This window comes from Rhincodon typus, chromosome 17 (assembly GCF_021869965.1).
Source record: "Rhincodon typus isolate 14 chromosome 17, sRhiTyp1.1, whole genome shotgun sequence".
NCBI lineage: Eukaryota > Metazoa > Chordata > Chondrichthyes > Orectolobiformes > Rhincodontidae > Rhincodon > Rhincodon typus.
This window is the reverse complement of record NC_063348.1, coordinates 29,798,075-29,811,409: the sequence shown is the minus strand read 5'-3', so window position 1 is coordinate 29,811,409 and position 13,335 is coordinate 29,798,075. Positions and strand designations below refer to the sequence as shown.

The following is a 13,335-nucleotide window of genomic DNA, read 5'->3' as shown; positions in this document are numbered from 1 at the left end:
GGTGACCCTTCCTCAGTTCTGAAGAAGGGTCACCGGACCCGAAACGTTAACTCTGTTTTCTCCTTCACAGGTGCTGCCAGACCTGCTGAGCTTTTCCAGCAACTTTGTTTTTGTTCCTGATTTACAGCATCCGCAGTTCTTTTGGTTTTTGAAGTATGGTTCTCAGATTTAGCATGGTATGAGAACAGAACTCAGTAGAAAAGCTAAAAAACTGAAGCAGGATGCAAAGTAGAAATTTCTACTCATTTCGAAGTACTCACTCAGTGCTGCACAAAATTCTTTATCCTTTCAAAGGATATGGGCATTACTGGTGAAGTCAGTATTTGTCGCCCATCCTGACTGTCCTTGAACTAACTAAGCCATTTCAGGACACAGTTAGGAGTCAACCACATTACCGTGTTTGTGGAGTAATACATCTGGTAGGCTAGGTAAAGATGATTGATTTCCTTGCACAAAGGCCGTTAATGAACCAAATGAGCCTTACTCTCTATTTAACTGAATTTAAATTCCACCATCTGATATGAAATCCACATCCACAACGATTGGGACTCTGGATTAAATGCCCAGTAATATTACCAAAACGTCACTGTCTGTCTAGAGCGGGTACAAGGTACCACAGTCATATCACTCAGATGTTCTGAAGAAGAGTCACCAGACTCGAAACATTAAAACTGCCTATTTTCCACAGTTGCTGCCAAGTTGGCTGAGTTTCTCCAGGAATTTCTGCTTTTGTTTCAGATCTCCAGCATTTGCAGTTCTCTGTTTTATTGTATCCTATCATTTATCATGTATCCTATAAAATAGCAAACCGTGGAGGAGAAAGATGAAATCAGTTACAAAGACACCGAAAGCCAAAGGCTCCATGTAGGGCAGGCATGCAACTGCATGCTATTCTTAATGTAAACATAGAAAGGGAACAAAATAATATAGAGAGCAAAAAACTACAGATGCTTGGAAATCTGAAATAAGAGCAGAAAATGTTCAAAATATTCAACAGCTCAGGCAGCATCTTTGGAGACAGAAATGGATTTGTTGTTTCAGTTCTGACAAAAGCATCAACCTGAAACGAGCTTTGTTTCTCTCTCCATAGATTTTGCCTAGCTGTTGAATATTTCCAGTATTTTCTATTTTGATTAATAAAATTTGGAACATGTCACCAACATACTTATAGTACTATTAGATGATCTACAAATTGTATTTACTGAGATACACTTATGAGAAAATCATCAGACATAATCCCCCATGGATATATTAACTAACTCTAGCAAGGGTGCTATAAATGCCCTTAACCGCCGCTATCCAGAAATAGAAAAATTTGCAGAGGAAAGGATCAAAGTATTCCATGATGCTGTCCAAGTTCAAGTAACCTTCCGAAATGCACAGTTCACACTCAAACAGATGGGCTAGATATTCAATATCCCCAAGAGCCACAAAATGAAGTAGCAGGATAGAAATCAAGGCAATTGTATTGAATAATGGTTAATATTTTCATAGACTCATGATAAAAATTTTGTTCATGTTACACATTCAACATTAACTGAAGAGTAACATGCATATTTGAGATAGACACATTTGTAAGATGAACCTAGATTCTAATGAAGACTACACAATCTGAAGCCAATGAAATGCTGTGTATTTTTAAACAAAGGTCACAAGTCATCTTTTCGTCTTGTCGTAATATTTAACGGCTTCAGATTAAAATAATAAACTTTTGGCTTTTCTTTGCCAAAACTTTGCAGCAGTGAGGTATTTCACCTAACTGAATTTATGAGCAATAATGAGGAAAGCTTATTTTTGGTGGTGTTAATTGAAGAATGATTAGTATCCAGGATCCTGAAGCCTCGCTACTTCTATCTAATTAGTGTGTCAATGAAAGCAAAATACCGTGGATACTGGAAATCTAAAGTAAAATAGTGCTGGAAAAACACAGGTCTGGCAACACCTGAGAAATAAAGAGTTAATGTTCCAATTCGAATAGACTCTGCATCAGAACTTTTCCAGCACATTCTGTTTTTATCATTCTTTAAATAATGTTTTGATACATTTAATTTCCCTCAGAATTGGCTGACACATTTCAGTTTAAGATCTCTTCTGAAGAACAGTATCTCCAGTCATACAACATACCCTTAGTACTATACTGATCTGTCTGCCATGGAGGTGCATTCAAGTCCGACAGCAAAGCTTGAAGTGACAACCACCTAGCACAGAATTGAATGTGCTATCAAGTGTGCCATAAAGGTGGAGAAGAGGAATAAACTGACAACAGCAATAAAAATTGGAATGGTTATGTATGGACCGTATCTTTTTATTTTTCTGTTTTTTTTTATTGTGGACTGAAATGAGACTGTTTTGAAAACCAAGCACTGTGGAGGGATTGCTGCACTTTTTAAAACCATGCTACCAGCACTTATCCTAAGTTACTGTTGTTTGTAGAAGAGGTTTAGTTGCAGACAAACTAGCACCAGGGAGTGTGTACAAGATGAGATGCGGTTGGCAATAAGTAGGTGTCGGTAACAAAGGCCTTCTGCCTGCCAACAACTATGTGACTGGCTTGCAAGTAGGTGAACAGCTTGTGCGTGTGAACAAATAGTCAAAACCCTTTGGAAGGGGAAATGGGTCTTCTCTTTCCAGTCAAAAAAACTGAAGTCACCAGTTAGTGTAGGCTGTGACTTTTAACCATTGTCAGAAACTTTAATTTGTGAACTAGTTGCTCAGTGCCTCTTGCAAGCAAGTGATTGGGTGTCTGGAGGAAAGACAGCAAGAGATCAAGCAGAAAGCCTGTAGACAGGGACCATTTAACTGTCTTCCCAGCTTTTCTCTCCACCTATAATGCCAATTTTGCTTAGTCTGGTCTCCATCTATCTGGACGTGTTTCTGGGAAAAGTCTTGTAAGGAGGTTAGAGTTATACGTTGATAATTCACAATTGTTTGCCTGTAGCTTGTATCTGTTCATGCTCCAGGTGCTCTGCCAAGTTGGTTCTAAACAAAAGCAGCTAAACTATGGATTTCTGCATACACTAATAAAATCTTTAACTTTTGAGACCATTCCGAAACAGCAGGGCTGGATTTCCAGTGCACTATCCCAGTGAGGCATGAAAGTTAATTTACCAGCACAGTCTGTTTTATCCATTAGCAAAAGTACAACATGCAGATAAGATGAACAATACGTTATACAACTGTCATTGTAAAATTGTAACCTTACAAACAAAATTAATACTTGACCCAGATTTAACATTTAAAGACTAAAACCTGCTGTATTAAGGGCAAAAAGCAAGAAAAAGACTTCCAAACTAAATACAATCACACTAAGCATTTTAGTGCAGTTTCTTTTTCTTGAAGTGATAGATTTTGAACAGGAGAACAAATGTGGTCTTTTATTTTGTGATGCACTGCAGTGCAACTATTACAGTAAAGTACTTTCAAGTAACAACGTTTCTTTCATTCAACTATGATTGAACTTAATCTGTAAAAGTTGATGACTATCGACTTCAACTCAGTATATTATTATGTTAGTAATTTAACACATTTTATAGTGATGTGACCTATGTGCTTGTGTAGAAATGCAATTCAATTTGTAACACTAGCTCGTTGCTTTTTGTTCTTATGATGTGCATCAGTTCCAATTTGACCATTCTGTCCACAAATACGCAAATCTTGTCAGACAGAAATGCAAATAGTTTTAGAGCCTCAGAAAAAAAACCAGAGATATAAATATTTCTTTTAAACTTAATAACTGTCTTTGAAAAATGCTTAATATGCCTAGAAACGTATTTCAATCATTTCTGCAACACTGCTGACTACAACTATAACAAAAGCATTGTCCAATTGAGTTTATAATGGATTGACACTCTCACGAAAAACACAAGATTCCAGACAAGTATTCATCTATATTCAGCAGAACTAGTATTTTCCAGCTCATATTGTATACAGCTAATTCTGGTCGACAGCATTTCCAGTCCTTACAAATCAGAACATTGAAAGATGTGCAGGCAACCCAAGCTGGCAGTACAGTACTATAATGGAGGAAATACTACACAGAAGGATGTCATGTTTTGTGTTATTGTCAAGTAAAGCAGATAATTAGTGTGGATTAAGTTTACTTGAAAATCTCACACAGGTTTATTTAACAGCTAAGAGTGCACAGTTAACAGCTGATACTCCTGCTGCTTCTAACTTGTTCTCCTGAATGGCGCATGGCAGTTGGTCATGTGATTTCATCCTGATTCTCAGCTTAGTAGTAAAGCCATCTCATAAAGCAAAAACATTCATCCCTTTCCCCAGCCAGTGAAAATACATACACATTAGTGCAATGGCAAAACTACTTCCATCCATAACTGAAACATTTGAATAATTAAGAGTCTGCATTATGTATGGGTGGTTTCATAGTCCTTCCAGGCCCTGTGATGGTAAAATCTTCCTGAGATTTTGACTTTTTACAGGGGTGTTCAACTTATGGACGTGTTGGAATCTTGCATGTTATTAGTATATTAATTGCTGTCCGGATGTCTTTCACACTTTCATTACTCAAGCTTTTTTTTGCGTGTTTTGTGCCCAACAGTCACAAGTTGATTTCTGTTCTTCCTTAATGTTGCTCCATTCAATGTGTAACTTTTGAGTAACCATGTTCCCTTTGTAGGATCTATGATTCTTACATTCTGCCCAATAAGTAGATTAAGCAGTACTGCACCTATCAATCATGCACTTTTTTTTGAGAAGTCTGTCCCTGAGAACTTGGCCAAATAACAGCTCGGTAAGGTTGGACTAATTTGCCTTACAAACATGATGTTAAGCCCATATCCAGAGGTGCAGCCATTTTGGTATCAGGTATGTAGCAAGAATCAAAGTCACATCACTGTCCTTTTACATAAGTCTTTGTTGTCTAGGTGGTGCACTCTACATCTCAAATCACCAAATCATTTCCAATGCTTTATCAGTTTCCAGTGAATTGCTCACTAAACAAGTACATATGGAATTTGTGAGACAAATGTTTCATGCTCTACGTTTGGATAATTAGGTTGTATTTATGATACAACTTAATCAATGTGGTAAAACATTCTATATTCGAATAATCCTGCTGGTAATCGAATAATTCAAAAATACCTTCAGATCAAAATTGATCTTTCCATATTACATGATCTGTAGTCCTAGCCCCTTTTTGGAAGCATCAACTTCCAGGATGGTCTTCTTCCTTGGGTCATAGCACTGAGAGATACAAATTTCCTCTCACAAAGCTTGTTTGAGTGATTCAAACACATATTGATGGTCCTACTGCCAAACAGATGGTACATTTTTCGTCAAGAATTCTCATAATGATAATGTGTGATAAAAAAAATTGCTATGTATGGTGCTAAGAAGTTTAAAAAATGCTGAGAAATTTTTGCAGATCCTCTTTATTTTGGGGAGAAAGCGTGCATCTTATATCTTCAACTTTGCATGGGTCAAGATTGATTTCATAACCTGAATAAATATAGCAAAAACTGCTGATCTGACCTATAATCATCTGGCCCATCTTGCTGTTGAAAACAAGCTCTTTACAATGAGCTGCCTCATTAAGTGAATAGATTTCAGTCATATTTTTCTACGGTTTGTCTATGATTGCAATGACATCGGAAATACATATATATCCAGTAGTATTTTCTGCAATTCTGTCCAAATACTGCTGGGACAGATTGCAATTGACAGATAGACTGAAAAATAGTTTCTGCAAGCAATAACCTCCAAATGGTGATCTGAAAGTAGTGTTTTCCTGAGATTCCTGTGCCAAGTCAAATGTCAGTATTTGACATCCAGCTTGTTATGAATTTAGCTCCGTAAAATTGGGATTCAATTTCTCAAATGTCAGAATTTTGAGAGATTAGCATTATGGAGAATGGTTCAGATATCAGAGGTCTAAACACACGCCAAATGAGTCAACTCTTTCCTGTACTCATGTAATAAAACTGCAGCGTTCTGTCTGCTGATTTACACATGCCATGAGGTTCCATGTAATCCAGCTCACGCATAAGCTTCCCTTATATGTGAACTGTACTTTCTGGGAAGGTGGTCTGACCAAACTATTAGCAGCCTGTCTAGAGTACCTCAGTCTGAGGCTTTAGAATTCCCTCCTCAAACCTCTCTGCCCCTCTTACTCCTTTAAGAGGCTACTTAAATTCTACTTTTGTACAATTTGTAGCATTTATTCATCTGCTCTCATATTTTATATTACTCCCAGACAAATATTGCTTGAGACTCACAACTCTTAATCTTGCCTTGGGATGTTACACTACATTAAAGGTGGCATGTTTATTCAAGTTGTTCCTACTCCTTTTTTTCAGTTCTACTTTTCAGTTGTATTCCCGGATTTATCATTTTTCTTTGTGAAGGATTTATTTCCTTTCAGAATCTCTCCAGTTTATCTTTAATCCTGGTTGCCTGCTTTAGAAGGCATGTACAGAAAGATCATAAATTTTGAACTGGTTTCAAAGTTTAAAGTTTTGAAAATATGAAATATCCCATTAACATATCCTTTAGGCTGTTAACCAGGAGCTGGGGCTTTTGAAATAAGTTTAATTAGTTACCCTAGCATAAACACAGTAACTTCTTGACACTTGGGTTGATAGTAAACTCAGTTTTTCTTGATAATTTAACATTGGAAGTATCTGTGCCAATTCAGATTTCGTCATTGCTACAGATTACTTCTTTCATGTATGAGTAATGGTGTGCACCTTGAATTCTTTGTATTTTTTTGCAGGGACCTGTGAGCATAAACTGTTTCCACATTAAGCTCAGCAAGAAGTTAAGAGAATGTATTACACCAGGAGGATTATTAGAATATGGAATGTTTTACCACAAGTGATTATTAAGCAATATCACAAAATCTGTCTTGAATGAAATTTACTAAATATGCAAAAGTATAAAAAGGACAAAGAAATAGGATCTCAGTGGATAGCTCAGTTCAAAAATGAATAACAGCATATGCACAACAGGCAAATGATTTCTTCCTGCGCTATGACTGTATTGCTTTTTGGAGCACTCCAATTTATAACCAACAATACAAATACAATAATGCTCGTTTGAGTGATTCAAACATATATTGATGGTCCTCCTGCCATACACATGGTACATTTTCCCTCTGTGCCTTTCAATTCCACCAGAAGAATTATCTGTCGTGTTTTCTACTGCATGAGTATCTTTCTCTCTCTTCTTTTCCAAAGGTATATCTTAGGTATATATAACATTTTATCCTTATTTGCGGTAAATTGGGGATCTCAGCTGAAGATGCATAAGGCAAGTGCATCAAATACCAACTTGAGCCAACTTACTTTATTTAAGAGAGGCTGCCAGGAGAAGCCTGGGAACTACTGACCGGTGAGTCTGACATCAGCGGTGGGTAAGATGTTGGAGGGGTTTCTTAGAGATAGGATTTACATGCATTTCAAGAGGCATGTGTGATGATACTATGGATTTAAGAGGTGTACTTCATCCTGTCTTTTTTTTGAAGAAAACCTGGAGTTCTCTTTCTACCCAAATTTTCTCTTGGCATTCTTTCCTCCTGGACTGGAAGAACATCGCATGACAGACATCTTATTTTACTGAATTTGCCATTGCCAAGGATGTGTTTATGGGATGTTACTAGACTGGAACAGTTGCTGTTAAATAACCTATGCTTCTGTTAAGTTTATCAGTTGAGTTAAAGTTATACGAAACCTTCTTTCTTTTGTATGTATTTTAACGGTAGTGTAAGAATAAAATGTGTGTTGCTTAAAGCCCTGGAGTGTGATCAATCGAATCACATTTGGTGCACAGCTCTTATACCTGCCTATAAATAAAAGTTAGGGTCTGGGCTATCTCCTTGATATATTTTGAGGGGCTTTGGTCTGGATCATAACACAAGGACTGATTAGCAATAATCAGCACGGATTTGTGCAGGGCAAATCATGTCTCACAAACTTGATTGAGTTTTTTTGAGGACGTGAACAAGAAGACAGAAAAGGGCACAGCAGTAGACATTGTCTACATGGACTTTAGTAAAGCCTTTGACATGGTTACACACTGTTGGCTGGTTAGTAAAGTTAGATCACATGCAAGTGATTCCAACTGGATATAAAATTGGCTTGAAGGTAGGAGACAGACAGTGCTGGTGAAATGTTGTTTTTCAGACAAGTGGACAGGGACCAACGGTGTTTGCAGAGATCAGTGCTGGGTCAAATGTTGTTTGTCATTTAGATAAAACATTTGGATGAAAATTTAGGAAGCATGGTTCGTAAGTTTGCAGATGACTCCAAAATTGAGAGTATAGTGGACAGTGAAAAAGGTTTATCTAAGATTACAAAGGGATCTTGTCCAATTGGGACAATGGGCCGAGGAGTGGCAGATGGAGTTTAATTTGAATAAATGTGAGGTGTTGCATTTTGGTAAGACAAACAAGGGCAGGACTTAAACAGTTAATGGTCGGGCCCTGGTAACAGTGACCCAGCATCAACCTAGGTGTACCTTCTCTGGACTGCCTCCAAAGCCATGGGATGTGATTCTGTGATTATACAATATTTGCTAAATAATCCCAATGTGCTAAAAATTACACTATCAATCTAAGATCATCAGTCGGTCTCTGTGTTTCAATTATATGTGCTCAATGCCACATACTCCACATGAATGGTCCTGTTCTTTGCAAACTAAAAAAAAATCCAATACACTACACATTTTTCAACTGCTCTGAAGCTTATGGGATAGCCTTACCCTGGTGCATTCCCTATGGTAATGCCTTAGCTAATCAGTTAGCTTGCCCTGTTTAAATTTTAACAAAAGCTCGGCAGTTAACTGTCCTGGTGCATTTTTCACAGTGACATCCCAACCAGAGTCCATTTTCCAATCAACCAACACTTCTTTTAACACAGCACAAATTATTGCTCCCTTTCAGATTCTGTATTCTTGCAATTCAATCCTGATGAATCCAAGATGAAAAGCTTAAACACCATCTCCCTTTTCACAATTTTCAGGTTCTGTACTACTAAATAACTATTTGGGGAGTCTGGGATAACAAACCATGGTCTTAAAATTACAACCAAATAGTAACTGAGTAAAATTAAGAAACACTTATTTAAGTAAAGCATGGCCAAAGTTCAAAATTCTTTTCAAAAAAAAGCAAAGCTAAATTTAATGTCAATTTTAAATGGAGATTGATAGATTTTTTTCAACCAAAGGTATTAAACAATATGGGGAAAATAAGGAGTTGGCTTACACATTCATCACAATCTCACTGAATAAAAGAACAAAGTCACAGGTGAAATCACCTACTTTTGTTTCCATGTTCCAAACTCATCTCTACTCTCTCACTGCCAAGTACACCAGTATAAAGTAAATTCAAATCCAGAAAAGACTTATTTTTATTCTCTATTCATATCTTCTAGGCTGGAAGTTTCAATTTACGCCTTTTAATAAAACCCTTTTATTTTCCCCATCACCTACAATTATGAATTGTGGGCCACATAAAATATCAAATTCTATTAACAAAATAAGAGATAGTTTATGGTGTTCTTGTAAAATTTATTTAATCACTCCATAAAAATTAAGAACATTCTGATCATCTCTTACATTCTGACTTGGAGTGCACAAAGTTAAAACTGCTTGAAGAGGAAATTATTGATTCACTTCCATCAAGCCATAAGAAACATAAAAAAGGGGAAAACAACATAAAGTTTGCAACTACGCTGGCCTCTTAGGCCTCAGATACCTCAGTTGGAAACACAAACAAATACACTTCATTTCAGCTAGTTTTCTACCACAATCCAGAGATACACAGCTCCCTTTACCTACAATTTGCCTTTCAACTTACAGAATTTCTTGAAATATTTTAATCACTTAATGTAATAACGTTGTTACAGAACATTTTAGAAATGTTACTGTGCTGTTCTTTTCACATTCCACAAATAGCTCATATATTCAGAGCATCATCATCAATCATCAGTAAGATGGTGTTAGTAATCATATATGACCAAGTAATCCTGGGCCAAGTGGAAGCTGTATGTCCACAATAAGTGAAAACAGGAATTCACCAGTCAGACTGCACGCATATCTTCAAGCAGCTAATTACAAATTATTAATATTGACAGCAACCTGGAGAGATTCACTGGGCCACTAATTTAGCATGACCAACAATTTCTATACATATACCACCTTTGTAAAGAAACATGAAAAGGTTCTTCAAATAAGACATGATAAACACATGCCAACCAGGAAGAGGACATCAGGAAACCAGAGTGCAAGTTTGGCCAATGACGGATTGTCAAACTTTTAAAAGGTGAAGGTACTTGAGGGAGCAGCTCTGATACAATAAAAGCTCTATCACCAATAGTGATGAAAATGAATACAGGATACACAAGAGAGAGGACACCAGAGGAACATAATATGTAAAGTTATGTTGGGAGGGAAGATTAAGCAAAAAACAATAACCATTAAGTAAAAATGGCAACATATGCTCAAGAATGTGTCCACGACCATACAATCTTGTAAATGGAGATAAATAACACAATTTAACCAGGTGTTATCTAATCAATATTCACGTTGGTAAGTCTCCAGTATTACATTGCTGAGCAAGTTCTCATGAAATATTACAGGTTAAAAGATATACAGAGATACAGAAATTTAAAAAATGCGAACTGAAGTCCTGATTTCTCCCAATTCCTCAGGACTACTTAATATAACCTAGCTCTAGTGCTAACATATTTTCCAGAATTTAGCATCAGGCAAAATATTCTAAGGCTGATTCCATACCCAACATAGATACATCAATACTAACCCAGTTTGTGCACCAAAAATGAAAAAAAAAACTCTGGCCCAAACATTTTCACACTGACCATATTTTCCCCACGAAGAAGTGTCATATCTTCACACTTTAAAAATGTTAAAAACAAATAATCTGTTGCTAGTAATACATTTTATTTACAATAACATCTCTAAAGTAGTCATCTGCTCAATATCTATCAATACATATCGATTCAACTAGTAGTAATAAAAGTTTTGAAATGTCCCACATTTTGACAAACCAGTACCATATATGCTTTCTGCACATTTAACAAAATATAGCCTACAAACGTTGTTCATCGATTTTAAGCAATGGATCAAAAGACTTTACATGTGGATTTGACTTTGCCACTACCACCTGCTCTAATCTTGAAAATTCTTTATTTAAATATTTTTAACATATTTAGAAAGTGATAGCAATTACATATCACAAAATTAGAGCAAGCTAAAACTACACTATTTTTAAATTCAATTCAAAACGTGAAACTTTGGCAGCAATATAAGCTAATATCCATAGATCAGATTTTTCTTTTCAATTCCGAAAATCCATCACACTTGTTACAAACTTTAGGCTTCTACCTGGAATTTAGGAGGGAAACTAAGAACTGCTTCATGGAATTTGTATGACTCGCTTTAAATTGTGATCCAAAAAATCTAAATTGACAACAGAAATTCTTTCCAATAGTAATCTGACAAAATATATTATACATTCGAAAACACTTCACTACTTTGTTTTATCTTACAATAGCAAAATACGTCTTTACATAAATGAAAGCATCTTAATTGTTTTACAAACTAGTGTCAGAATTTGTTATTTAAAAATGCCAAGATTTGTTTGTATATATAACTGTATTCTTCCAATAAATTTCAAGTTCATGTACCATGCGAAAAAGCTCGTTTACATTTCGCTCTCTATCTAAATGAACTGCAGTTACTTGCACTATGAATCTTATCATAAACGTTTAGATATGAAAATAATATAATTCATAGACTCAAAAATATTCACTATAGCTTAAAAGATACAATGTTCTGTAAAAGCATAAAGATTTCGCGTACGTTACTGCCTGACTTTGGGCAATTATTACAGAAATGTCATCTGTATCATAAAAGATTTTTCAGAGTACGGTCGAGAAACGCATGTCAGTTTCGAAGATGTTTACTAACATTACGCATGTATATTTTTATGTCAATCTGATATATTGAGGGATTTCAAAAATAACGTGAAGTTAAACAACTCGTACCTGCTCCCTCGATATGCAAGGCAACGACGTCCTCCTGGGCATCTTGCATCCACCATAATAGCTTGTTGATGTTTCTCCCAACGAAACACAACTCGATCTCCTGCGTGGTTTGATCACTGGGATTTTTTCTTCTGTGGTTATCCTACGACGGGCTTCTCTCGGAAATAGGTAATCAAAATATACAGCAATGGTAGCCCCCACCATCCCGACCCCACAGGCCAACAGGGGTCTCAGAGCTGCTGGGAGGGCGATCAAACTGGTGATGGAAGCCAACCTAAGAACGCCGGCGAACAACAAGATCAGGACGCTCTGTTTCACTTTCAAAGTGGAAAGTAATGTCAGAAAGCCCACGCAACCCAGCACCACGGCCGGAGCCAGCAACCTGCAAAGAAACAGCTGGTCCTCACCGACCAAAACTTGCACCACCAAGAAATCTCCGAGGTAGCAACATGGAGGCAATGACAGAAGCCAAGCCGTGCTGCTTTCGCGTTTGCTCTTCCTCAGATAAAATGTCAACCAAAAGAAGGCACAGCAGATGCTAAAGAGAGGACTGAGAGACTGGAATGCGATTGCCCATACCGCCTGGAAAGTCTGCAGCAAGGATGAAAGAAACTCCGCGTCCAGGCATCTCCTGGCCACGATGGATAGAGCGACGATTGCAAAGGCACTGCAGCCGCCCCCGAGGTAAAAGGCTGCAAGTTTCGGACGCACCAAGCCGAGCCTCTCCAAGTTACACCACCTGCAGATGGAAAACCCGCCGTCCTGTTTCAGCGGGGTGACGCAGCTCTTCACATAACCATTGCGACTGTTCTCCTCTGGGCACTTGGCGTTGCTGGTGTTGTTGTGCGCCGCCGAATCCCCCTCCTCCCTCAACGCCATGTTTAAGTTTTCTTCCCGTCCTCTTTCGTGTGTTATTCCGCACACGCACTCGGCGATCTCTCCCCGCTGCCGTCCTCGGCGCCCCGAGATCACTCGTTCGCTCCACTAGAGCGAAGGGAGAGATCGAGCATTTTGGCCGATGATTACTGGACAAGCAGGCCACATAATGCACTCTCCCTCCTTCTCATAGACACCAACACACGCACATAAACACATTGGATCCGACCTAAGCTCGCTATCCCCTCCCCCCGACAACTCCAACTCCAACTCCCTGTGGCTCCGCGAAGCCTCTGTTGCTACAGCACCGCACGAGCTCTCGCGCGCGCGTCAACGACTCCTCACTCCCGCTTCAAACCGATTCCCCCTCCCCCACAAACGCCCGGCTCGGCGCGCGCGTCATTACCACCTTCCTGCTTCAAACCGCCTCGCGCTCAAC

At 38.0% G+C, this 13,335-nt stretch overlaps 1 protein-coding gene across 1 annotated transcript in view; it reads right to left on the bottom strand.

The window, feature by feature from the left end:
* The window catches only part of pde3b (phosphodiesterase 3B), a 240,619-nt gene extending 227,397 nt beyond the window's left edge, over nt 1–13,222 (bottom strand). Inside the window, exon 1 of the mRNA XM_048607335.1 lies at nt 12,021–13,222. Coding sequence (XP_048463292.1) covers nt 12,021–12,899 — 879 coding nt within the window. The 5' untranslated portion in view covers nt 12,900–13,222. The remainder of the gene's footprint in view (nt 1–12,020) is intronic.
* Nucleotides 13,223–13,335: the final 113 nt, after the last annotated feature.